General features: G+C 40.5%; 2 protein-coding genes across 7 annotated transcripts in view; both read right to left on the bottom strand.

Annotated features, from left to right (window-relative positions):
- Positions 1 to 16,754, bottom strand: part of zmiz2 (zinc finger, MIZ-type containing 2) — a 33,059-nt gene extending 16,305 nt beyond the window's left edge. For 2 of the 3 annotated variants that reach the window (XM_088355829.1, XM_088355831.1), the window contains exons 1-8: positions 16,410 to 16,754; positions 9,438 to 9,522; positions 5,970 to 6,087; positions 2,657 to 2,871; positions 2,341 to 2,497; positions 1,370 to 1,600; positions 975 to 1,181; positions 719 to 802 (exon numbers count right to left, since the gene is read on the bottom strand). In XM_088355829.1, coding sequence (XP_088211955.1) covers positions 719 to 802; positions 975 to 1,181; positions 1,370 to 1,600; positions 2,341 to 2,497; positions 2,657 to 2,871; positions 5,970 to 6,087; positions 9,438 to 9,487 — 1,062 coding nt within the window. In that variant the 5' untranslated portion in view covers positions 9,488 to 9,522; positions 16,410 to 16,754. Of the gene's footprint in view, positions 1 to 718; positions 803 to 974; positions 1,182 to 1,369; positions 1,601 to 2,340; positions 2,498 to 2,656; positions 2,872 to 5,969; positions 6,088 to 9,437; positions 9,523 to 16,077; positions 16,358 to 16,409 lie in introns of those variants that run through there. The other variant, XM_088355830.1, reaches the window with a different exon arrangement.
- A 6,232-nt stretch (positions 16,755 to 22,986) lies between these two features.
- Positions 22,987 to 27,787, bottom strand: part of ogdhb (oxoglutarate dehydrogenase b) — a 41,867-nt gene continuing 37,066 nt past the window's right edge. For all 4 annotated transcript variants that reach the window (XM_088355578.1, XM_088355580.1, XM_088355577.1 and 1 more), the window contains exon 23: positions 22,987 to 25,981. In XM_088355578.1, the coding sequence (XP_088211704.1) occupies positions 25,858 to 25,981 (124 nt within the window). In that variant the 3' untranslated portion in view covers positions 22,987 to 25,857. The remainder of the gene's footprint in view (positions 25,982 to 27,787) is intronic.

The raw sequence follows: 27,787 nt of genomic DNA, 5'->3' as shown, positions 1-27,787 counted from the left end.
CCAGCCGCATTTTTAAAATGAGGAAGGAAAACGCAGATCCAGGGAGAACTTCCAAAACTCACAAAAGGAGGCCGGTAGCTAAATTGAATCTAAGAGCTCTGAAGTGCCAATAGCAACAAAATCTGGTCCCTAGCTTAATGTTTAACGCAAAACATCACGTCCATCTGCGTTCCAAGTAATTAAAAATACAAACAACAAATTAACCAACACCTTGAAGAGCTTGTTGATGTTATGTGGTTTCTGTGTCTTGACTTAGGGATTCGTGCATTCTCCAACTCCGTTCACCAAAGGTTTTTCCATGTGTGCAAGTGTGTTTTTACAATTATTTTAGCATGGCGTGGTTGACCATTCTCAACGCTGATTGGCTATAAGCTCAAAAGTTCGGTTTGATTCATCAGTCACTGTAACTCGGGCAGGCAGAAATTCTTGTCCCAAACACGACAGTTGCACCGCCCGACAGGTAACTGAGCCCGCCTGTGCAAACCACACTGAAATCAGAAGTACCACCTCAAAGCCCTGGTTCAGGTTCAGTCTGAAGCGCAGCAGTGTCAGTAAAACAACAGTATGTTAAAAAAGATAACAGAACTTATTTTTCTTTCTGTGCAGCCCCAGTGCCAAACTACCCATGGCCCGATACCCGACCATGGCCCGGTGGTTGCCGATCACTGCTGTACACCATCAACACCCTTCTCATAAATCAGCATTAAGCGCAACTCACCCCGCTAGCCGCTGCTTGCGTGAAGGCGTTATATCCTCCCGGGCCTGCAGGGGGCAAGCTTGTTTGCCCATTAAACACTTCTGACTGTAAAACACCCCAAAAAACAGAAAACATGTTAAAAACGATCAGGAGCTGATTTCTAAAGGTGGTCCTTCTTTTTGATCAAAAAAAATAATTATTGATCATTCATTAGTTGGTGTTCCCTCTTGCAGGATTCTAACAAGAAACATAAATGGCAATATTTCATGCAACGTACCTTGTAGTACTGGGCAGGACCGGGTTGACCTGCACCAGACGGGAATGGCGGCGGGTTGCCATGCGATCCGGAGGCGTACTGACCCATAGGGGGCATGCGGCCGGTCGGGTATGAGGGAGAGGGGGCGCACCGTTGCTGCGGTCCAGGGGGGTACTGCAGAGGCTGCTGAGGATATGCCGACATGGACGACATCCCGCCACCGCCAAACTGCGCCGTAAGAGTTGGAACAAAATAAGGCAGGGTTATAGTTTTAAAAGAGGTTTCGTTAAAATGTGAATACTAGATTGGGGTTTCAAATAAAAAGTGCTTTCAAATTATAGTTCCAAACCTTGGTTAATTCTTTCAAACGGTTTTGAGTCTGTATAATAGATTAAAGCTATAAGAAGGGCTTTTACCTCAGAGTGGAAGGTGCGTTTGAGTCCCTGTGTTGCTCCAGGATATCCCCCACTTCCTCCACCACCGTGCATCTTCTGTGTGTGTCCCATGTGGGGAGGGTACAATCCCCCGCCAGATGGCGGCGGCGGTCCAGGCCTGCTTGAAACCATACCACCCTGGTTCATGGTAGGGGGTCCACGAGGGCCCCCGTGAGACATAAACTGAGGGCTGTATGATGAGGCTCCACCCATCTGCAGGAACAGGACGTGAATAAGACAAGTTGTCTAAGGCTATGATGCCCGCTTGTGTTTAACTACTTTTAGGATCCCCGTTTTGTTAAAAAGAAATATAGCGCCTCTTAGTGGTAAAAAACGTAACTAAAAAAATAATTTGTTCTAAAAATGCTAGAAAGATAAGGTATATTAAAAAATAACAAACTACAAAAATAACAGTTTTATTTTAATTTTCCATCTTTTTAGAGCAGGGGTTACCAACCTTTTTCAAATTAAGAGCTACTTATTGCACAATGGGCTACATTTTTGAGATGCATTTAAAAAATGACAACTTATGTTATTACAATGTTGTTCCTAAGTTGTAATCATTAAAAGTAGGGTTAATAAAATAAACTTATTAGAAAATCACAATGACATATCACTCGTGAGCTACTTTCAGAACCTGCCTGCGGGGTACTTAGGTGTTTATAGGAGGCTAGCTATGGAGAGCCCTGGTCTAGAGCCTGTCAATATGCATATACTTGCATCATGAATGAGCCTGACAGGCTGCAATGATGACACAACCCAGATGTGGCGGCAATGAGTAAAGAAGTTACAAAAACCGTGCAACTTCTTTAAACAACTAGTGTTTTTAAATTAGGGTTAGAAAAATAAAATACAAAAATCAGGTAAAAGATTATGTTTTTATGCCAGGATTCAGGGCTTTAAGATTTTGAAAACACAGTTTGAAAAAAAAAGGTTTTCAAGCGTTTGAGTACCTGAGCATAGCTGATGTCCTGGTTCTGCTTCTCCTGGATGGCGGCTACAGTTGCCGTGGCGGTTGCAGTGGCTGTAGCAGCAGCAACAGCAGCGGCGGCAGCGGTGGTGAAGTCCGATGGAGGGCGCACACCCATGCCACCATTGTTACCGGGGTAACTGAAGAGAGAGGAGTGATCCCGTTCAAAGATACAACATGAGCAGCAATTTAAATAGACTTTCACATTAGCACTAAAGTTTACTTTTTTGTTTGCGTCTGGGGCGAATTCAAGATTCATTTTAATGAAAATATAGTTAGCAGTTGTAAAGGATCAGTACCTGCCGCCGTAGGCTGCGCCAGGGTTATATGCCACATTGGGGCGCCCATACATGAGAGGCTGGCCGTAGTTTTTGGACATGGCGTCGCCGTATGCCTGCTGATTCATGAATTGCGGTCCCATGCCACCGGCCATGCCAGGTCCGCCGCCCCCACCTCCACCGGGCACCATGTGACTTGCGTTGTCACCAGGACCCATGGGTGACGCTCCGATCACCTAAGAACAGGGTTTGGATACATTTTTCATGGCCAAATTTAGAACCTTTTTAAGGCTCTACAAAGCCAATTTTTGAATTTCTCGAGTACCATTATAATAGGAAATCCGGAAACGTGTATTTTGCAAAGCCATAAATACATCTGCGATTTCCAAATGCGACTTTTAATCTTCCGTGTGCATTTGTCAAGACATAGCAGTTTTAGATCGTAAGTAAATTGCAAATATATTTGATTTTTAGACAAATCTCTCCCACAGAGGTGTTGGGTAAACATGACATATTACAGATTTGCCACTGGGAAACACTAACTCTTATCACTATACTCATAGTGTCCTGTTTAGGTGTAGCATGCACCTGTCCATAGGACAATGCCATGTAAACTAATTGCGTTAATCACGAGGGAAGAACAAATGCAATGACAAAGTAAAGCCACCAGAGAGCATGGTCGGCATTATTTTTTAAGTAGACTTGTTAAGACACATCGCAACAATTTCAAGCATTTATAAGTAGTTCACCCATAATTCAAGCACTTTTCACTCTTTGAAAACACTACATTGAAATCCAAGCATTTTTAAAGATTTCTAGCACCCGTACGAACCCTAGAAGACAGACACAGTTACACCTACAGGCCACTTTTTTATACACGTGCATTACAGATGTACTTTCTAAAATTAGTCAGATAAATTGGCGCATAAAGACTTTTTAAAAAGATAAAGGTGGGCTAGCTGAGGTTTAAACAAAGTTTAAAAATATGTCATCTTTTATCATAGTGAAGGAGAACCAATATATTAGCTGATACCATCACCAACACTATAAAATGTTACCGTTAGCTTACAAGTTTGGATCCTAAGTACAGTAACTACTCTCTCAGTAAAGCTATATTAAAAATATTGGCTTATGACATTAACTAGCAATGGAAATTTGTTAACTGTGATTTTTAACAAGTGCTGATTAAGAAAAATGTGTCATAAGTTAGCACACTCAAACGTGGTTCGTTGGTCCTGGAAAAATGTCAGTGTTGATAATTTTTCATTCATACTTAAAGTCATGCACTGCTGCAAGACACCAAAATTGTATCAAATGTTTATATGTATTTATGGTAGGAGCCGTAATGTTCAAACCAGGTAAAATGAGAGTGTGATCTCAATGTGTTTTATCTGTTAAAAGGTGGCGTGCAGCATTTGAGGTATCACTAAAAAGTGGAAAGTAGAATGTTGTATGCATTTTCTCTATATTGGGTTAAGTATGTGTTAACAATGCGCAACTCAGTTGAAATAGCCCTTATGCTTTTCTTCCCACCTCGCTTATCTGCTTTTACCTCACTTTTAGCAAAGGTGTTTGAAAACTCTACAGTCCTCTAGTCATTACTTATGCGACATACTACATATCGAAACCGGTGTTTCATCCGACAATTTGTCCCTAGCAACCGTCTTTTTCAATATAACATCTGTTTCAGCTGCACAATTAAGTTCTACTCATGCATTTTTAAAAATGTATCGATGTTCTTTATGAGGTATTGCATACAAACTTTGATTTGTTTATCGCTAAAATCCGACGTTAATTAAGGTATCTTAGGAATTATACTGGTATAAACCAATTTCAAGCTGAGAGCTACTTTTTAGTACTAATTAGCACTAAGGGCACCCAGTTTGATATACATTTAAAAAATAACAACGTAGGTTGTTTTTCAGCTTTGACAGTGTTCTCGATTCGAGCCCCGGTGCTGTGGAATGCTCTGCCCTCTAAGATTCGATCCGCAACCTCAGTGGAACGGTTTAAATCTGGCCTTAAAACACACTTATATTCCGTAGCTTATGAATAACCGGTTTTATGTTGACGATGTCTTAGTATTGCAACATCCATTGTAGCTTGGTCATCCTGGAAGGGGGATAACTTAAGGTTTCTTCATTTTCCTCATGCTGAAGTTTTGAGTTTTTTCTTACCCTCATAAAGGTTTTAGATCAAGGGATAGTGTAATAACAATCTGTGGTCCGTACAGCCCTTTGAGACTTGTGATTAAGTGCTATACATATAAACATGACTTGACTTGTAGCACGAAAATGGAAAAAGCAATTAAAAAGCTGTTTCAAGTACATTCCAAACACTACCCTAAACCCCAAGAAGGATAAAAGGAGTTTTTTGAGGGATTCAAAGAAACATAAAGAGCTTGACAAAGGCTGCAATGATGACATGACACAGGAGATGGCGACAGCGAGTAAAAAAAGTTCTGAATTCTCTACAGCTTTTTTTTAACCCTCCTGTTGTCCCAAGGGTAAAAATGACCCACCACTGTGTCGATAATAACTTCCCCTGATTTATATTTTATTCAACATTAAATGTTATGCTTTTTCTAGATTGGTCCCTAAGGTAGAAAAAAATGAAACATTGTTTTTAATTCACATTTCCATGTAAGCTGTATAAAAAAAGAACAAAAATGGTCCTTTAGATGAGGTCAACACAAGGGTTAACTACAGGTTATATTAAAAACTGAATCTAGCGTCCACATTAGGCACACTAACAAAAATGTTCACTTCAGGTCACTAAAGGAACATATTTGCAGATGTGAGCAACATCCTGAATAAATAATGAGTGTTAGTTATTTATGTAAAGTAAACAAAAAGTACCGCACCGGTGGCCTTCACCAGATACCAAATACTTAACATGCAGGTTTTTTTTTCTTGTTGTGACAAGATTCGGCAGCCAATCAGCACGTAATCATCCGTTATGATCTACTAGCGGTACATTCACACACTAATAAATTACTTTTATTTTTGTAATTCCAGCATATGAATCAGGTGTACATGTTTAAAAGATGAAAACTACAGTGTAGCGTCTAACACTTTAATTACATGCAACTATGATATGGTTCTTGATTAAGTCAGTTAAACATAGCATTGAACTCTAGTTGAGATTAGCATTAACATTTGTTATCTTTTAAAATCAGAATTTCATTTTTAATTTGTCTTTTTTCCAATATATGGCCTACAAATTGTATTTTTCCCAACACTCAGCGACAAACTGTGAAATTATTTAATCGTAGAAAATGTTTAAGCCAACTTATCTTTTCCTCTGCTATTTGAGAAGCAGTGTCACATGTTACCTGGCTGTGCGTGGGATTGGTCACGCCCCAAACTGTGGTTACAACAGAAAGAGATCCCGCGTGCTGATTGGCTGCCGGTTGCCAGGAGACTGGATCATGGAGGAAAGCGCCGTCACCGCTGTGAAGAGAGGAAGGAAAAAAAGGCCACGAAGGCGGCGGCCGGTATTAGCGGTTGTTCACCTCACTGCCTCAGTCTCTCGAATTGCAGTGCTCATTTGACATTGATAAAAAATAATAAATAAGCAGTTAAAGAACTTTATGGGATAAAAAACAAAGGCAGGAAACTAGTAAATCAATGTTGGGCTGTCACAATTAAGAAGATTTTAGTGGTACAGAAGTCCCTCGCCACTTCGCGCTTCAGTTATCGCTGTTTCACTGCTTCATGGATTTTTAACTGAATGGTCTTTATTGTCAGTGACATCAATGTATAGCAGGGACAGGAAAAAAAATCGATTCATCTATCATGATTTTTAAAACCAACATTTCTCCCCAGAATCAATTTTTGTGATGTCATATGCGGCACGTAAAAATGCGGGAGAGCAAACAGGAACGGACAATGAAGGAAGAAAGCGAGCAACTGGAACTAAGGCTGGTGCCCATAAGTTTTAAATCCAAAGTATGGTTGGACACATTTCGGTTTTCATACAGTTCCCTGGAAGACGGAGCTAGACATGACCAAAAAGTGTCTGCAAACTTAGTGCTGTTTTAAGAGGCTCTATTCCATTTTATCATCTAATAATGTTGACTGTGAATAGGATAATTAAAGGACCACAATTGTGTTATGTTGAGACTTCAGTTTTACATTTTGTGGCTGTTAACCTGTTTCACAGGGTACATGACATGTTCTCATTGTCTCAGTTGAAATAAATGTCAAATTCCGGACTGACTGGCACGGACTGATTTTTATCATTTGTGGTTTATTGTCCTAGAAGTGTATGATTTAAGTTGTTTGTTTTGTTTTTGTCCATTGAGAATCCTTGTGATTAAGGGCTATACAAATAAACATGACTTGACTTTTTAGGAAAAAAAAATAAATCGCAGTCATCAATTATATTGTATTGCTATACTTGTAGAATTGCAATTATCGAGAGTCGTGACAAATATCGAATCGGCACCATAGTATCGTGACGCAATCGAATAGTGGCCAAAGCATATCGTCCCATCCCTAAAGTATAGTATTATGTTCTGATAGACAGCACACTGCAAATGCTATCACGGTGGCAGGTTAGGCAGGGCTTTCTGTGTGGGCAGGCGTGTATGTGCAGGACTGCGATAGGCTAGTGTATGCTTTTCAGTCAAATAGCAGGACGGGACGCACAAGGGCTACCAAAACAAACTGCAGAGCATGGCGCCAGATAGCTTTTAGCGGCTCGTTAATTTGAAAGGAAAGTCGTCAATTAAATCACACTCTAAGGAAAGTCAGAAGAGTGCAAAGAAATGGTGATCACCAGCAGAGGATCTGTGGTTTATTAACAGGCTCGAGAAGCGACTGAGGCAGCGTCCGGGAGAAGGCAATACCGAGGCTGCAGTTCCGACTTACTGGTACGGCTAGGCTAACAACTTTCTAAAGTCGCCCCTGTTGAGCCTGTAGCTAAACAGATCAATTGCCCATGAAACTGGTGGCTACAACTCATGGGAAACCGCTACATTTATGATGTTTGTATTTTAATCATCACAGAGACAAGGCTCAACTTGGGTATCCCCGGTGCTAGCTTGCAGCTAGCCAGCCTATCTCTACATTGCTTTCTAACACTGAACAAAGAAGAAGCCCTTTAATTTTTTTTGTACTTATGAAAATAACACCATTCACTCAACTGCAATTATGTGCGCCGTGTTAATATTTGTATCTATAATTGTCATCTTGTTACAGTCGTATACTTTCAGTAGCTAATGACGTCATCTCTAGGTACGTTTAACCTTTAGGGGCTTTCATTAAGGTACTTCGTCGATTGGAACGTTTCACAGGTGGTTCTGGTTCCCATTAACCGATATAACCGACCTATCGCTGTATTGCTTTAGCATCTCTTTACATTTTCGTTGTTAAATGCTAAGCGACATCTAAAAGCCAGTCATCCACTACAACTTGCTGGTGATTATAATAACACCTTTCTACAGAATCACTGTCCCCAGGTGGATGGAGTATTTAATAAAGACAATAGTCAAACCAAGTCACATTTAATCACAGTTAACTATCAAACTCAAATTATTCTTGATCAAATACCCCATTAACTCATAGTTTAACTTGCTGCTTGATTGTTTATTGGCAGGTACCTGTAACTGGAGAAAATTCTTTTTTAGGTATTTAATACCGAATTAAGTTTTTTTGGGCATTCATGTAAACCGCCCCACAATATTTTTAATCAAAAATCAGTAGAAAATTTAGTTTTACTTTTTCTAAGCGCAAAGATTGTGGTTGAATGAAAGAGGAATCTAACCCAGGTTGCAGCTGTGAGAGTGCCTAATCTAACCACTGTACTACCTACGAGAGGTATAAATTAAAAAGCGGGAAATATTCTCTCAATATAGCACTATTATTAGTCATAATGCAAAAGACGAATGTTGATTTCGTTATGCATTTCACATGACACCATGACAATGAATTTGTCAGAATAGAAGAATAGAAAATAATTTATTGTCATAGAAATATGTGAAATGGACAACAAATCCAATATTTGTCATTGGTACTGTGACCAAAAGTAGTGTGATCATGAGGTAAAACCAAATGACTTTTCGTCCGTCTTATATATCACCCACGGTCCAATGGTAAGTATTGAGCATTCTCACTACCATGACTCGGGTTTGATTACTGTTGCAAATCTCTATGTTTGCAATGGTTATCAAATGATCTAATGGTAAAACCTCATGTATCACATGCACCCAAAGGTTGAGCCTATTTTATTTAGGTAAAGAAAAAAAAGCAGATCATACATGAATAAATACTGTATGCGTTCATACTGGAATGCTATGTCTAATCTTGGTGTAAACAATGTTCACTGACAATCAACACAATTCTAATTCTAAAATCTATGAATAATAAGAAACCTGTCTAAATTAGCGAAAAGTTCTTAAACCCAAGCAGAAGTCCCACCCAAGTTTCGGCCTGGGTCGGGCCTAAAATGTCAATCATTACGCTTGGGTCGGACCGGTCGGGCTTCTCTTGACTCTTCTTTTAATAAATATATGTTTAGAAAAAATTATGCTGAACCCATAAAACCCAAAAAACATTTATTAAAAAATAAATGTTAAAAAACCTCTCTCTTCAAGTGCCATGCTAGATTCTTGAGGAAGTAGTGCTGCTGTTGTTTATTGAGATCGGTCTTACATCAAGTTAGTTGGCCTGGTCGGGCTGAAGTCTTTAGGCCTGATCTAACCCTTTGTCTAAATATAGGCGCACAATGGTTTCCTGAATTAAAGAGGACTGTAGCAGTGCTCCTGCTATTGTGCACGTGTGCATTAATGAGGGCGTACCTTTGAGGTGTGTTATGCGGAGCTCGTTTCATGGAGTTGAGGGGTTTCATTGGAGGAGCATGGGGGGGATGACTGGGGAGCCCCCCTGAAAGACATAAACACAAGTAGCTCAGTCAGCCACTTTGTTGTCGTCATGGTAACCACCGACGGTGTATTCACTCCCTCGCGCCGCCTTTCATGTATGATTATATGCCGGCACGACGAGAGCTTGCCACCTTCCACGAAGGGCTTGGGGTGCGGTGGATTGAGTGCGGGTGGAATGAGGGGTGGTCTGCTCAGAGCTAAAATTAGCTTGTTGCTTTCAAAAGGAAATGAAGGGAGATCAGATGAGGAGGTACTCGTACAAAAACAAGAGTGATATCAATACTTTATAATGTCATGCAAAAATGTATTTCGGAAAATGTTGAGGTGGACCGACATCAAAACTAAAATCAGTATCCAATACTGTACTCACACGAAAAGAAAAAACAAAAACCATACAATAACTTCATGAACCACTTGCCGCAGAATAACCATTCTTCCCAAGAGCTATAACCACCCTAAACTTCCATCTACAGCGTCCATGAGTACAATGTACTGTACAACTGCTCCTGGGAATATGCACATCTTTACTGTATATTTTTTTTATATATTTTTTCTTTTTGCACACTCTTGCCTTTTTAATTTGTTTTATTTGCACTGAAAGGAGAAGCCCTCCAATTTGGTTAAACTTGTACGACAATAAAGGCCATTCATTCATTTATTGGCCAAAAACAGAAACACAAAGAGGCACTCAATTCTGCATCGCCATTCATCTTAACACACCTTTTTCATCGTGCCCCCAGTGCATAAACTAAGATAGGATATATCTCAAATGGCTAAAAAGACATTTCAATTCCTCAGCATAGATGGTAAAAATGTCAAACTACGGCTTGTGACAGGAAGCGCAAACAGTGAAAAAAATTTAACATTTGGCAGGGCATTTAAAAACCTGTTGTGGATGTTAAATGGTCATGGTTACGGGTGCCCGATGAAACATTTTCACTTCTGATACAATACCATCATTGAGACAGAGGTTTGTTCGATACAGACATTACCCAACTTGATATCAGCAGGAATTATTCATTTAAGTTTAATTCATTGTTTTTTAAATCTGAATTTGACACAAAGTAGTTTGAATTTGGAGCATTCCGCTTCCTGAAATCAATTCTATTAAGCATTACACAAACTGATATTAGTCCTGCTCCACTCAAAAGAGAGTTATTCATAACCAATGTTCAAAGCTAATTTTATCAGATGAACAGCTGTTTTGACCAAGTAGACTCTGCGAGCTACAACCAGAAGCTGCTAGATAAAAGAGCAGACGTGGAAACTGGAATGGACTGCTTGTATATACTGTATTCATTTGTGTATAACAAACACTTTTTTTAACCTAAAAAAGAACTAAAAGTTTGGATGCGCGTTATACATAAGGTTTTACAGTATTTGTGCAATGATCAATTAGTCGAAAAATACAGGGGACCACAATCGCAAAATGTTGGATCCAACTGGAATCAAACCCAGGACGTGGCAGTTAAAGCGCTACTAGTGATATACATGACAAATGAATATGCATTCAATTTCATCTCATTATCACACCATTTTAAATTTACAGAGACAGATGTTAGAGAATGGAGAAGACTAAGTCACCCTGAATTTATAAACACAAGAAGCACGATGAGGGAAAAACCTCTTTGGTGTATCTGATGATGAATTGGACTTTTAAGGACATTAATAACTACATTTTGAATGTTATGTAGGTATTATATTCATAGTTTATGTTGTCAATAAATTATGACAATCATGGCCGCACATATTCAACTGTGTTTGTCGTTTACAATTCTTAGTTTGAGCAGAGAAAAAGTTAAACTAAATTTTAAACCGATTTTTAAAAAAAAAATAGGGATGCGCATTATATGAGGGTGCGCGTGATACACAATTACAGGTTACACATGAATAAATATGGAAATATAACTCCCGTTCCACTCGAATTCGGGTTATTCATAACGAACGCTAAAATCAAATTCTATCAGATAAACCAGGTGTCGGGAACCTGTGGCTTGCGAGCCATATACGGCTCTTGTCATGAGTACATATGGCTCAGAGATAAAATAGGACCTGCACAAATTCTTAACAAATTGTTACTTTCAGAGAAGTTTGTCAAAGTGCAAAGCCAGAACAACTCTGACTGTCTCAGGGTTCAGTCTAGTTATATAGGACACTATTTTAACCACATTTTACAGTCAAGGTGTCAGACCAACAGACCCCGTTTCGGCTGGAAATCGTTAAATAACGCTTTAAATGATCCTAATAATGACCCTAACCCTATGTCAAAGCTCATTAAACAATTTATGTTAATTGATGAGACACTTTATGATGTAAGGCCACAAATACATGTTTAAACACCAAGAGGCCCTTGCAAAAGCACCTAGAGCTTTAAATTGGGTGAGCGGTAGGAATGGGCGGAACCATACACAAGACAGGACGCGCATACTCCTCCTCGCTCAGTCTGTACCGAAGGTAAATACATCAGTGTCCTCGTTTCCATTTTTCGTGACATTATACAAAAGAACTTTGCTCACACATTGTTTTGAAACCATTTTTAGGACAAAAATGACCGTAAAAATAAGCTCCAACACTCTTAGGTTACTGCCGGAGGGAGACGAATTTTAAGCAGCATATTTATATTCATATTGGACACTGTCTCTGGCATTATTATTATTTTATCTATCCATTATCCATCCATTATCTGCACCACTTATCCTCAGTAGGGTTGCGGGGGCTTCGGGCAGTGGGCAGGGGACACAGTGAACTGGTTGCAAGCCAATCGCAACAGCCAATTCTAATTTATAGATTTTATTAAATCATCAAACAGTGAAATACAATGTGCTGAAGAATTAGCTTTCGTCTGTAGAAAGGGTTTGGCATTTTTGTTTAATTTTGTGTTCAAATATATGGTATGGCTTAAAAAAAAAAGATTTTTTTTTTTTTGCTTTAATGGCTCTTTGGGTCAAAAAAGTTCTCGATCCCGGAGATAAACAGTCGTTTGGATCAAGTAGTCTCTGGATGCTACACCCAGAAGCTGCTGAGAAAACAGAGCAGGCATGGAAACTGGAATGGACTGCTTGTATAAAAGTGCAAGGATTTGAGCCAATTTTGAAGATTTTAGTTTAGATCTGATTAAATCTGATGTCAGATTCAGATATCTCTACTCATTGTCTCATCTCATCTCATTAGCTGCACCGCTTATCCTCAGTAGGGTCGCGGGGGTGCTGGAGCCCATCCCAGCAATCATCATTGTGTTTTGATTAAAATGAAAACATATTTCCATCACATACACAAAACCTCTTTTTTCTTTAGCAGCTCTTCAAGGACTACAAGTTATCAAAGATAAGTACCAGTACTGGTATTTGAGCTGAAAAACTGTTATATCCCTTGGGGAGGGGTCAGCATGGCCTCAGGTCATGACAAAACAAATGAGAAGACCCCTGATCCTTTTTTTTTTTTCTACATCTTTCTCAGTGCTGTGACTGGAGACTTTGAAGAAATCCATCTTATTTGGGCTTATATGATGCACAGGCGAGCCAGAATTCAGAGCAGCAGTTCTTCAGGGTGCTAACACAATTTTCTAGGCAGGACTGAACGCTATCAAGCGAGATCCAGAGCAAGAAAAGAGGGAGTAGAGATACTAAACATAAGGAAAAAAAATGTTTGTGGCAGTTGTGTACTTTTCATGTTGCTGCAAAGCGGTTTAAAACGAATTTGATGCTGAATATTGCCAGCAGGTCTAATATTATATGTTAATATTAATTTTGCAGACTACAAAGGCCTTTTGCAAAAAATAAAGAACCTCTTTTTAGTCCATTACTCAGTTTTACAGTCAAATTCTACTTAACGCTTACCCAATCAGAAATCGCTGCCAGCCATAAGCACAGCAGGAAATTTTCGAACATACACAAATTAGGCCACTTTGCTTAAGACAAGGTTGGGGTTCTAAGCAGGTTATGATTACAGTCAAGAATGCTAACTATTACACAAGATACTAACCATCCAAACCAGCAGGTGGCGATCTGCTTTCTACAGAATATAGTGCAATAACTGTATTTTTCCGGACTATAAGGCGCACCCAAAAAACAAACAAACAAACAAATGGACTTAAATTTGAGTGTGCGCCTTATAATCTCGTGCGCCTTATCTAAAGAGAAAACTGGAAACTTTTTACTATCAGTTGATAAATTATATCGCCGACCACAATTTCATAACAATTGTGGCAAACTGGATAGCAATGGTAAGAGCTACAAATCCTAACCTGCAGATTGTTAGGGACATAGATTGTTGTTCACAATTGCATAGCATTGGATGCAACGGGAATCGAACCTAGATTGCACTTGGGAGCATGTCTGATCCTATACACTAGACCACTAGGGATACACACGATACATGAAAATGCATTAGGTCATATCTCAATATCACACTGTTTTCGTCACACTAACAGATATGTCAGAGAAATGAGAAAACAAAGTACTTAAACATCGGTATAAAGATGTTGTTTCAATTTTTTTTACCTCAAATTAAGAATTGTAAGTGACAAATGATTTATATACCTGTGGCCATGCGTTTATTTATATCTTTCAGGCGGCCCAAATATTTTCCCATAATGCATTTCACTACATTCAGTTCGGAACGACCGAATTACCTTCCACAATGCCTTTCTTTTCATTTTGATCGGAATTTCATGCGCTTCGTAAAGACTTTGCTAGTCTGCGATATAATACTTGTACTTGTACTTCAGTGGTCCCCGGCCTTTTCTGGCCCGCGGACCAGTTGTCCGACAATAGTCTCATGGCCTGGCCCAATATTAACATCAACATATTTGTACCTTCATTAAAAAGAGTGTGATGATGAGATAAAGCCATGCCTTTTCATTAGTTATTGAATTCCTAGTGGTTTGCTGCAGTAGTCCTCAACTCGTCTGACTTTAGGAACCACCATCACACCCAAATCACAAGCCATGACCACACCCAAATCACAAGCCATGAAATGAAATGAAATGATCTGCATTTATATAGCGCTTTTCAAGTCAATGACTTCCCAAAGCGCTTTACATTGTGCTTCACATTTTCCAATAGCGGCCGTGATCTGTGCAGCCATGTAAGGCGCTAACCTGCTTATTGGGGGTAATTAGGGGTTCAATGTCTTACCCAAGGACACTTCGACATGTAACACGGACAAGCCGGGATTTGAACTGGGATCCCTTGATCCTAAAACGATCGCTCTACCTCCTGAGCTACTGCCGCCCTGACCAAAATCAAGAAAAAGATTCCACTTCAAGTGTTTTGAATCTAAGGGTTGTGCAGTCTAACTCTACTGTTGTCTCTGGGTCAAAATAACCCGCCTCTGTGTTGTTAAAATCCCAGAAATAAAATCCACTAAATTAGATTTCATAATACTTTAAATGTTACGACTAGATTGGTACCGGCAGTAGAAAAAAAACGAGTGACTTTATTTCACATTTCCATATAAGTTATAAGCACAAAGATAGTCATTAAATTGAGGTCAACCAGATTTACAGTACAGTAGGTCTCCCTTAACCACTAAGGTGGTAGGTGCACCTTTTCCTGTGATGTGTCTTGGGCAAGTATAGCCTGGTGGCACCCGTCCCTCTCCAGGGCCAACGAATGTTTCCACCCTGTCTCGAACCTGTGACCTTTCACATGTTAGGTGAATGTGCTAACCACAGCACTACGGAAACTCAATATTAGCACAAAAAATGACCAGCATATCGAAAACGACTTTAAGTCACAATGCTCAATCAGCAGAATTTTTAATGAAAGAGCTTCAGTCTAGAGGCTTTGTCTTCAAAATGATAAAATACATTTCTCATATTATCCGCTGTATCTGTGTTTAGCCCTGCGGTCCACGTGTAAGCAAACTCTATCCGTTTTTTTCTGTGGTGTGAAATAGAGAGTGTCATCTCGCATTTGTAAGGAATTATCTAAGGAGTTTAAATGACCCACAGTGTTTCTCCTCTTAGCATTACTTTGCCAGGGCAAAAGCCCGCGACACACTTTTAGGCCTGACCCACCAGTTGAGAAACACTGGTCTAGTGGATAAGGTCAGCTGCAATCCAGGTTTGATTTCCGTTGCATTCAATGTGATGCAATTGTGATCATTGATGTATTCTGATTGATCGATCAATGCACAGGTAAGGTACTTTTTATTTTTTTGTAGAACCCGAGCCCTTACTTTTGTTCAATTTCAGTGCGCCTTATATATGAAAATAAATATCACAAAATACTATTTTTGGGGTGTGCACCCTCTAATGCAGAGCGTTCGGTAATAACTCAAAAATTACATTTCACATCAGCATTATGGAATCCGGTTTTATCAAGTAGTCAAGTCTATATTAGTGGTGAACACTTCTTTACACGCACATCATCGCGCGTGGAAAGTGCTACAGGTGCCGCATGCCAGTGCAGTCGGGCACACAACAAAGAACACGATTACAGTAAACAAAAAACAATGCTAATCAAGCGTGTGCACAAACATGCTTATCCTGCACGCGCATGAGCCGGTCACACAAGGATTCATCAGACAATGAGCACGCGCACGAGCCTGTTACCTGTTCTTGCGCCTGAGGGTCGCGATCGCCTTCTACGTGCACACAGTGCACGCGCACGGTTCCTCGCTTTCCCGCCACGGGTGATAGGTGATTTGGTGGCAAACCGAAACAAAGCAGCGTGCACGCGGCATATAAAAAACGCGATCGGTACCGCCTACCTACCTGGCGCGAGCGTGCCTTAGTGCGTGCTCGCGATCGCCGTAGCGGCGTGCGCAAACGTGCGCGTGTTCGCGGCACTAGCTAAAGGTGATAGCGACGTCTGGACGAAATCGGACTCGGGGGCGCAAGGAGAAAATTACACCGCCGTGCTCGCTTCGTGACGCGGAGCTTACCTGTCTATCCGCGCGCGTCCACGTCCCGGATCCAGACGCGTCGGCGATCTGGAGAGCAAGTTAGCTTAGCTTCCCTTAGCTCGGCATAGCAGGCTAGGTAGCTAACTAGCTAGCTCGTGGGGTGTCGCAGTCGGCTAACGCTCGACTAGCTGTCAAATTTGAGCGTAAAGTCTTTTCTTTGGAGGCTCATGGTGTCCACAAGGAGGAGCCAGGCGACGCAGTCCGAGTGTTTTAAATCGGGGCAAGCTAACACTTCCGGTCGGCGTCACATTTAATTACGCTAACTCGACGAGCCAATTAGAGCTAGCTTGAAGAGGACACGAAGCTCACTTAGTAAAAACAGAACATTGCACAATGACAAGCTGTAATATATTCGTGACGTCACCGACGGCCATTCGCCCCTCCCTCTCCTTTTGCAGAGGAAGTAGTGATGAGAATTTTGACTCTTTTTCGAGGACCGGCTTGTTCGGCCCGGCTCACTTCAAAGAGTCGCCTCGTTCGGCTCCCTAACGTTTCTTCAGATTTCTTATGTTTTTTAGTGATAACATCCATCCATTATCTGCACTGCTTATCCACAGGAGGGTAGCAATGGTGCTGGAGCACATCCCATGCATGTTTTAGGAATATGGGAGGAAACCCGAGTGCCCGGAGGAAACCTATTCAAGCACGGAAAGAACACGCAAACTCCACACGAGGATTTGAACCCTGAACTTCTGCACTGCCCCTTAGTGATACCAGTAATAATGAAACTTTATGCACTAGATAATGACTTTTAGAACTGTATTGTGCTACCTTAGCCTTTGTTGTCAATATACAGTGAATTTACACCTAATCTAAACTCTCATATTGTTTTTATTAAGCGAATAACACCACTCCCATTGACTAGTCATGAGTGCATTCAAGAAAGAGAGGAAGAGAAAACAAAGGAAAATAGACCAAGAAAATGAGAGAGCTAAAGAGAGAGAGAGCAAGAGAGAAATGGAGAAAGAGGAAAAAAGGAGGGAAAGATTAACTGAAAAAAGTGAGTCAGAGAAAAAGATAGAAACAGCAAAAAGAGAGAACACGTAAAGATAATAAGATGGAGAAAAGGAAGATAAAAGAGAGAAGGCTGAGAGAGAGAAAAGAAACCTAAGAGAAAAAAAAATAAAGGGAGGAAATGAGAAAGAGGAAAGCAAAAGAGAGAAAATGAGAAAGAAAAGGTGAGAAAAAGAGAAAAGAGTGAGAAAGAGAAAAATCAAACAAGAAAAAAGGAGAAAGAAAAGGGAGAGAGACTGACCAGGAGAGAGAGAAATGGTAAGAGAAAAGGAGAGAGGGGAAACAAGAAAGATAAAGTGATAGAAACAAGTTAAAATGAGAAAAAGAAAAGCAAGAGAAAGAAGAAAATAAACAAAAAGCAACAGAGACAAAATAAGAGAGAAAAAGAAAGGAAGAGTTAGAGAGGGAGAGATTCACTTCAAAGAGTCATTAAGCCGTTTCGTTCAAGAACGACCTATCACCGATCGTCATTTGCAAGACGTCAACAGGAAACGTTAGTAAGCTCGCGGTGCGTCTTTTTTTGCCGCCATCTTGGGAAAGTACTCGCAGTTTTTTTAGAGGACAATGTTTAAAATCCAAGCGAATAATCATTTGTACCCCTTATTTACCCATTTAATGTGTGTGCTTTGTAAGCAGTATGTTTCAGTATGTTTTACCTTACAAGTATTTCAGTGTATTGCGTACATGCCAACTATTTGACATTCAAAAGCCGTAGATTTAATTGCACTCCATTTTTACACACAAAAAACAATCCGTATGCGAGATATAAATAATACAATAACTTTTGCTTGTTTAAAACCGAAAATGGCACATATTTACCAAAACTGAAATCTAATAGTTGGAGCGGGTTTATTAATGCACAAAGACTTTCCCGCTTCAAAATAAGGCAGCTGCAGGCTAATATACTAGTCAAAGACAAGATTTTTGTTGTTGTTTAAATTTGAAAAGCCAGTTTATACATACATCCTTTAAGGTAGTGAAGTTATATACTATTTCCTGATTTCAGTTTAATAAATGTTGAAACCTTACAGTAGGCATTTTTAAGGGGTGAAAAGCGGTAAGCTAACGCAGTGTTTCTCGAATGGTGGGTCGCGGGCCTATCTGAGAGTCAATTACACTTCTTAACAGTAAATGGCGATAATGCCCGGTAAAACTGAGTTGACGCCTGCTATTTTACACCACAAAAAGGCTCCATGTCGAGCATAGCAAAACTCGGATACTGTAATCTGTTCTTTGCGGTTAATATACACCAGAATCCACACTAATACTTGAAAGTCCACCAGTATGTAATATTTAACCATTAGATGACCCTGGTGTCCAACACAAACAAAAACCAGTGTCACAGTATGCAACAAGACGGCAGACAAATATGGCGGTATTATTAGTATTAGGTAGTATTCAGCCCTGCGATTGGCTGGCAACCAGTTCAGGGTGTCCCCTGCTCACTGCCCGATGATTGCTGGGATGGGCTCCAGCACCCCCGCAACCCTACGGAGGATGAGCGGTGCAGCTGATGAGATGAGATAAGGTAGTATTCAAATCGATGTTTAATATGTTTTTCTGAATGAAACATTGTCCCTTTAAGAACAAAAAAAAACACAGATGGTTGATTACACCCTTTAACAGTAGGTGGCAATAATTCCCCGCTGGATATCTCCTACTTATTCAGTCAATGGGCGTGTTTGAGAGGGACCGCATCTCATTTTATTGTGATATTGTTGGTTTTATTTCCCCTTTCTGCCCATATCAATGGGTCCCAAGGGGGCTTGCCATAAGGGGAAGGAAAACTAGAAAACCATGCCAACAACAATCAAGTCAAACATAGAAACAAACGCGAAATACAAATATGGTGTACATTTGTCTGCCATTAAAAGCGCTACTAGAAGGTACAGTAAATTGTTTTAAAATGTCATATTCTTAGCTTTTTACCATTATAATTTTCTGGAAAAGCATAGTTAAATAGTAATTGATATCTAGGTATACGGTTGATTAATATTTTGAATTTATTTTCGAATGTGCCTATAATTTTTTAGAGGGTTGCTTATATGTTATGTAGGTTTTTATGCGAGTACTTGAAGTTCTTTTGATTTTGCCGTTCATTTTGTTTTATTTTCTAAAAAAAAGGTGAATATATTATACTATCACTGCTTAAAATGCACACTCCCATCGTTGGATAAACTCAAGATGTGGAAATGATATTTTTGTTCACAGCTCGTAGGGATGGTTGGATGGGTCCCGAAGTCGGCCCGCTTGAGAACATCTGCTTTAATTGCATCATCATAGGGTCTTACAAATTCGTTTTTTGCGCAGCTCTTTTGATTCCTTACAAGTGTGTCTCGCTTTTGAGGCGTGTCCATGTACTGAAAGTGCGCGCGCGTTTTTAGTGCACGCTCACGCGCGCGCAATGTCGCAACCCATTGGTGTTTTTTTTTCTTCAGAGCCGGGTTGCCGTGGAAACAGGTGCAGAGATTTCCCATTTCTTCATTTTCCTCTCCACACTATCATATCAACCCCCTCCTCTTCATCACCCCCTCCCCCTTACGACCTGCCGCATAGTGGCGACCTACTGCAGTCATTACACAATGTCACTTACAATAGAGCAGCGCAGAAAAAGGGGGATGTTAAGGAGTGGGGGGCACGGGGCTGGGTTCCCAACTTCCCATTACCTCCACTAGGGAGAGGGGACGAAGAAGGTGAAACAATCGCGTTTTGATTTTGGAAGTATTTTGTCACATCGACGCACGCACGAAAACATCTGCGCGCAGGCCTTTAGTAGGCGGTTGCCATGGTGAGCAGCGCACACGCCTGCTTCCTGGTCTTCGTCGTGCGCGTGCATTCCATTGTGGAGGTTTTGGCAAGCGCTGGAACATTCCAGGGAAATGGCTGCTGCTCATGACCTAGAATAACACACAACACGACTGACTGGGAAAGGAGAGGGAGGGGGTGTAAGGTTTGGTTTGGGGGCAAAAGGATGGGGGAGGGGACTCGGGGAATTGGAGGAGATTACAAGGGGGCCAAAGAGGGGTGCGAGGAATCAAGACAGGAGACTTGGAAGGGATAGCGCCAAGGAGAAATGAAGAGAGTTAACTAAACAGCAACGACCTTCAGTGACATCACATCATCGGTTCTTAGTCGTTGGAGGACTCGAGTTTACTCAGACATCAAGCTGTGTTTTCATACTTGTATATTAAATCCATTTTTTACATTAGTGATTAGATAAATCACAATATTATTTCTAATTAAAGAAAAAAAATGTACATCATCATTTGGTTGTGCCTTCAAGGCGCGTAACCAAGAGTGTGAGCTTCAGATTTGGCACATTTGTAGCCTCACTGCATTCAAATCTCGGCTTTAAAAAAAAGGACCGTGGCCTTTGTGTCTTGGTTTTTAACTCACCCAATGGATGAACCTTCCCTGGACACGTGCCGCCCTCTAGCGGTCAAGCAATATACTCACGGATCCCTTCACCGCCTAGGTAAGAGTTGTCAAAAACTCATTTTCACTGAATCCACCACAGGGTAATATTAAATTGCCGTCAAATGGCATGGTTTCACCGATAAATGCCATTGAATGTCGTGAAAAATAAATAACTACTCCTTCATATAAAATAACTCTGAATAATAACTTATTCAAGTCAAACCTTAGTTATACTGAAAAGATGTAGCTACACATATATGTTAAACAAATATAACGAAATCTTACAAGAATTTTGTAAAATAAATAAAATGTGCAGTAAATATATATTATTCATTCATTCACGGATCCCTTGACCGCCATGGACATCAGTGCACCGCTTTCTGTAGTGTGTCTTGGGCTAGTACAGCATGGTGAGGCCCATCCCTCTCCAGGCCGTTTTTTTAGGTAAGGGTTTACTCCCCCGCATGTAGTACTGGTTTCCATGGTTACTCAGATACAGCGCCTTCATCATCTGGTCACTAGTGTTTTTCGGAGTAAAGCTTTGTAAGCTATTAAGAGATGAGCCGGACCTCAACACTGACGGGCAGCGACATCTGACAATAATGATACTGTATTAGATCCTAAATCACTATATATACAACTTTGAAAAAATAATAAAATAAGTCAGTCAAAAGTTAATTAATCTAAAAAATAAAAGGATACACACACACACACATATATATATATATATATATATATATATATATATATATATATATATATATATATATATATATATTTATATATATATATATAATGTACAGTGAAGAAAATAGGTATTTGAACACCCTGCTATTTTGCTATTTCTCCCAGGGATGGGTTGTACTTGCCCTAGACACACCGCAGGAAATGGTGCTGCCACGACCCTACAGGTCAAGGGATAAACAAACCCCAAAAAATTAAATCATAAAGATTTTTTTTTTTATAATAAGTCAATAGAAAATAGCTGTATTTATGCAAAAACATTAAAAACTGGACAATTTGGGGAAATTTAATTCCTCAATTCCATTATTTGGCACTGAAGTGTAAAGACTTCTGTGTAGCGGCGACATATCTTAGTCGACAGGCATTTTGGGTGATATAGTTTTTTTTTTTAAGACATTTTAAGCTCTCACAGGCCACATAAAATATTGTGGCAGACAAAATTTGTCCTGCAGGCCAAAGGTCTGACATATGTGGCATAGGTCTTCAAGGCTCCATTTAGGACGCAACTCTGGACAGTTTTTTTTCACTGACAGTCCCTGGCCTGTTGTTGGGTCGTAGCAAAGTTGGCACCTTATGTTGACGGCCCAGTTCTTTTTTGGTCTTCCTCTCCTCCTGCCCCCTTGGATTGTGGCCTGGAGAATGATCTTGGCCAGTCTTGTTGGCAATGGTCTGAACTAGTTTCTGCCCCATGTTGTACATCCGCATAGTGGCCCACAAGGCGGCTTGCCATACTCTGTCAAACGCCTTTTTAAGATCCACAAAGACATGATAGGGGTTTCTCTGGTGTTGTTGAAACTTCGTGCATTGGATGAGCTGATTCAAAACCTTTTCTGTGGTGCTCCTTTCCTCCTGCCTGTTCTTTGGCTATATATTACATCATTCTTAAACTCAAAACAGTTGCTGGAGTGTAGAAGGTACAATCCGTTTTAGCACCCAACACGCATTCGCACAATACGGTCATGAAATCTCGTCTCATATCATTAGCTACACCGCGGGGGTGCTGGAGCCCATCCCAGCAATCATTGGGCAGTGGGCAGGGGACACCCTAAACTGGTTGCCAGCCAATCGCAGGGCACACAGGGACAGACAACTCACACGCTCATTCACACCTATGGACAATTTGGACCGGCCAATTCACCTGAAATGCATGTTTTTGGAATGTGGGAGGAAACCGGAGTGCCTGGAGGAAACCCACGCAAGCACGGGGAGAACATACAAACTCCGCACAGGAAGTCTGGAGCTGGATTTGAACCCATGCAGGAGGTTCCCAAGCCATGAACTGTGCCGCACATGCGCTTACCACTGCGCCGCCGTGCTGCCGGTCATGAAATCATGAATACAAATAAAGCAATTGCAGCAATAAAAACGTTCACACTAATAAGCTATATGCATCAATCATCTTTAATTTGTGGCGTCAAAAACATTCCAAATAAATAGATAACATTGTTTGCCATCAAAGTCCATCCAAATAAGTCCATCACCTGAGCTAACATTTTGCTTCATTCTTCACATAACTAAGAAAGCTTTGAATCCCTGAGAAATGTCCCGAGGACGGCATAAAGCAATATTTTCATCCTCGTCTTGCCCGTTTCAGCTCGAATCTGGATCGTCTCACTGGTAGCAGGCAAAAACGTCATTGTGGATTGCTAATATTGTTGTGGTATGCTACTCTGAGTAAATAGGTGCCCTGTTGTGTTTGTGAGGGTTTTATCGCTTAATAAGGGGAATTGCAACCTTTAATAAGAGAGAAATTGGCTGAGGTTGACAGGTATTCCCGGCTTTCATATCACGCATGAATTTAGCATTATCAAAGCTAATTTCTGTAAACCTAGAGCAGCATGAAGCTCGTAGCCTTTTATCAACCAAAGATTTCCTGTCAAATTTCTACCATTTATATCTTTTCAAGTGATAAATACACTTCTAATATACTTTGTATATTGACTTTGTATATTGACTTTGATAAACATCATTAACAAATATGAACAACTTTATTCAAGTGTTGCCTACTATTTAGAAGTAATTCTCATTCCCTTTAAGTGTTATTAGACAGTATGTTAAGAGATATATTTTCACATTCACTAATGGCTCTGGAATGCACCCCCTGATATTCAGAAAAACATCTAAGAGACAGTGTGTATTATTTGACCACTAGATGCCGCCATATTGTGTCTTGCTAAGAAAAATGAGTGCTTAATAGCATAAAGAGACTTAAAGTGACCAAACTGCACAATTTTTTTCTCATTTTTTTGCCAATTATTTTGCAAGGTTTTTGGGAAACTGTGGCAGCAAGATGTGGGAAAAATACTCAATTTCTGTCAGAAACAGAAAAGATTTAAAGTGTATCTGAAATTCAAAAATCCTTAAACTATAAAAAAATTTTTATTGACCATGTCAAGTCGTATTTTTGAAAAATGAAAAAACAAATTCAATGAATATTTATGTGTTCAAAAAGATCACCAAAATTATTAAGCCAAGGGCACAATATTAAAAAAAAATCGCAAAACAAACTTACATAAAATAATTACTCTATTTTTGTTATTTTGTTTTTTTAATCAAAGGTGATATTGTCAGTACCAGAACAAATGGTAGACCCAATCGCATAATGTTTCACACAAAAGTTTACTGGGATCTCGAGGAAACAAACGGCAGCGATCCGATGATCGCTGGACAGGAGGAGCAAGCAGGTCACAGGATCGGAGCGTGATCGGAATGCGGAAGTGATTCGCCGGGACGGAAGATCGGAGCGTGGTCAGGGGCAAAAATGGGTCGATAGCCGGAGCGGGAGATCAGAGCATAGTCAAATGGACAAAACGGGTTGATAGCCAGAGACAAACGGGAAAATCAGGAACAGACGAGTAGGAAACGGATGAAAACGGGACCGACGGGAGCCAGAGTCAAAGTGCTTGCCTTGCGTATCCAGAGGTTCGCTGATGGACTGACAAGGAGTAACTGGCGTACTGGGTATAAATAGAAGGGGAATCACTCAGGTAACAAGCAGTAGCTGGCGCCAAACGAGCGGGCACAGGTGAGGGCAATGAGTAATCATGACAGATATGGCTGAATCAGCACGTTTTGCAATACACAGCTTTAAACTGCGAGTGAAAGTGCAAATGCGCTTAATTCTGAGTAATTAAAAGAAAAAAGTTCCCCTATGACAAACGCGCCCGTGCCCCCCGAGATGGAGCCTTGTGCCCCCACTATTTGAGAACCACTGACCAGTGGTTGAATTTTCAGTGCATGATTTGACATGGTCAGTCAAAAATGTTTATACTTTAAGGATTTGTAGTTTATTTTTTTCAGATGCGGGGCAGCACAGTGCAGAGGTCCAATTCCAGCTATGCAGAAGTTTGAATGTTCTTCCGGTGCCTGGGTGGGATTTGTCCGGCCACTCCAGATACCCCCACATTCCCGAAACATGCTTAGTAGGTTGATTGTCGAATCCAATTTGTCCCTAGATATGAATGAGCGTGTAAAGGGTTGTATGTCTCCATGTGCCCTGCGACTGGCTGGCCACCAGTTCAGGGTGTTTCCTGCCCACAGGCCGAAAATAGCTAGGACGGGCTCTAGCACCTCCGCGACATTAGAGCGGATAGGCGGTGCAGAAAATGGATGGATGAATTTCAGATGCACTTTAAAAAAAAATTCTTACAGTTAATAAAGCTATTCTTTGTTGTAAGTTCATCCATATTTCTTTCTTTTTTAATTCTCTCAAAGTTAACCAAGACACAAGAGGATTACTTCTTCCGAGGGGGAAGCAACAAAAAATAACTGAGAATCACTGCTCTAAGTGAAGCTCATATTTTTACAACTAGGAGGCGATAAATAATACACAATGTCCCTTTAGCAGCACCATTTTTAAGTAGAAAGTGGTTCTTAGACATTTGTCAAATTAAAAGAAGTAGAAAAAAAGAATGAATGCTTATTATTTAATCAATATCTTTTTTTCTTTTTTCTTTTTTTACAATTGTCTTATTTTTTTGGGAACAGTATGAGGCCCTAAATAATACACTCTGTCCCTTTAAGAACTGTACTTCGTATAATGATGTATACTAGCACTAATTGGTAAAAGTTACTGGATGTTAGAGCATTTATTTCCATATGCTTTGATTGCGAGGTATGATTGTGAACATTATTTAATTTGGAGAAAAATAAAATTACATTATAACTATGATAAAAATTTCTCCTTAAATTTTTTTTTATGAAGTCTCCAGTGTGCGATAGAGTAGGATAACCTCACGGTCCTCTGAGGTGGTCAGCGCTGGATTACTGAGAAGGAGTCAAGGTCGAAGGTTTGGTCAAGGAGCCGCTGCAGCTCTGTGAGGTGTGTTTGTTTGTTTCCTGTCGCAGGAGCGGCTGCTGGCCCGCGGCCGGCGTACCTGGAGAAATATGTATAAACAAGCAGTGAGGCTGAGGATTGCATTTGGGCTAGATTAGGGATTTTAGGTGGGCATTACGAATGAGGGTACAAGGAGGCGCTAAATCATGTACACTGTCCCTTACAACACACTGGTTAGTGTTAGAGGGTTAGGGTAAAGGGTTAAGAATAATGGCATAGGGTTTCGAAAGAGCCTTACTGGATCAGAACGAAAAACAAAACAAAAACAAAAAAAACAAAATATGTTTGCCATCATAGTAGCCTAGATGGTAAGGCGCCCGCTTTGAGACTGGGAGGTCGGTGATTCGCGCCCCGGCCGAGTCATTCCTAAGACTTAAAAAGTGGTCGGCGGCGCCCTCTGTTGGCTGCGGCTGCATCGGCTCGCTACAACGGGTCAGGTGCAATCGACATTTCGTTCTGTGTACATTGTTACACAGAATGACAATACAAGGAAATTATTATTATTATTATTATTATATTTTATAATTGAAAGACAAGGTGAATCATACATGATATTAAATACTTCTAAAGAAAACCATCACATAAAATACATATATAATGTATTTCCCTCCCCCCCATCTTTTTCATTTTCAAACAATTCTGAAAGATTTCTGGGGAGCCACTAGGGCAGTGTGGGTTGCTGCTCCCTGGTTTATGGTTAGGGTTGGAGCAGGGGTGTCAAACTCGTTTTAACTCGGGGGCCACACGATAGAACAAACATTCTCTCAGGGGCTGGACAAGTAGATTAGAAAGAAAGAAAAAAAGAGAGAAAGAAATAAGAGAAAAAGAGAGAGACAACAATAGAAATCCAAAGAGAAATAAAAATAGATAAAAATGGTGAGAGAGGGGGAAAGAGAAAAAAATAGAAATAGTGAGAGAGCGGGAAAGAGAAATAAATCCAAAGAGAAAGACATAAAAATAGAGATAGTGAAAGAGGGGGAAAGAGAAAGAAAGAAATCCAAAGAGAAAGACATACAAATATAAATAGTGAGAGAGGGAGAGAGAGAAAGAAATCCTAAGAGAAATAGAAAGAGAGATGGGAAAGGCAAGAGAGAGTAAAAGAAGGTAAAAAGACACAGAGCGAAAGACAAAGAAAGAGAAAAAGAGGGAGAGATAGTGAAAGAAACGGGGAGGGAGCAAGAGAGAAAGAAATACAAGTACAGCGTCTTTGTGAGAGGCACCTGGCTTTGGCAACATCAAGTGGACATATTTTAACCTGCAGCTCGTTTTTCTCTTGCGCTTCTCTGAGCGATGTCTCGCGGGCCGGATTCAATCCCTTAGCGGGCCTAATCAAGCCCGCGGGCCGCCTGTTTGACACCCGTGTGTTAGAGGATAAAGGTTATTGTTCGAGGCTAAATGTTAGGGCTACAAGGTTAGAGGGTTAAGGGTTTGGGTTGTAGTATAAGGTAGAGAGGGTAAAGGTCAGGATTAGGTTTTAGGGTAGGGTTTAGGGTCAGAGTTTAGGGTTATGGTAAAGGATTACAGTAGGAGGGTAAAGGTTATGGTTAGATGGTTAGGGTTAGAGGGTAGAGGTAAGGGTTATAGTGTAAGGGTTAATGGTAGGGTTTGGGTCTAGGGCTATGGAATAGTCAGGTCGAGTCACTTTTTTTTTGTATAGCCCTTACTCAGAAGGAGTCTCAGAGGGCTGCACAGACCACAGATTATTGCAAATCACAGACTATTATTACACCATCCCCTGGTCTAAAACCTGTATAGGGTTAGAGCAGGGGTGGCCAACTAGGTACTTGGGAGCCTCATGTCCTGCATGTTTGGGAGGTTTCTCTGCTCCAACACAGGTGATGCCAAT

This window comes from Urocampus carinirostris, chromosome 16 (assembly GCF_059441175.1).
Source record: "Urocampus carinirostris isolate Australia breed hairy pipefish chromosome 16, RoL_Ucar_1.0, whole genome shotgun sequence".
NCBI classification, from domain to species: domain Eukaryota; kingdom Metazoa; phylum Chordata; class Actinopteri; order Syngnathiformes; family Syngnathidae; genus Urocampus; species Urocampus carinirostris.
Note: the sequence above shows the minus strand (reverse complement) of the source record. Positions and strands in the feature narration are given on the sequence as shown.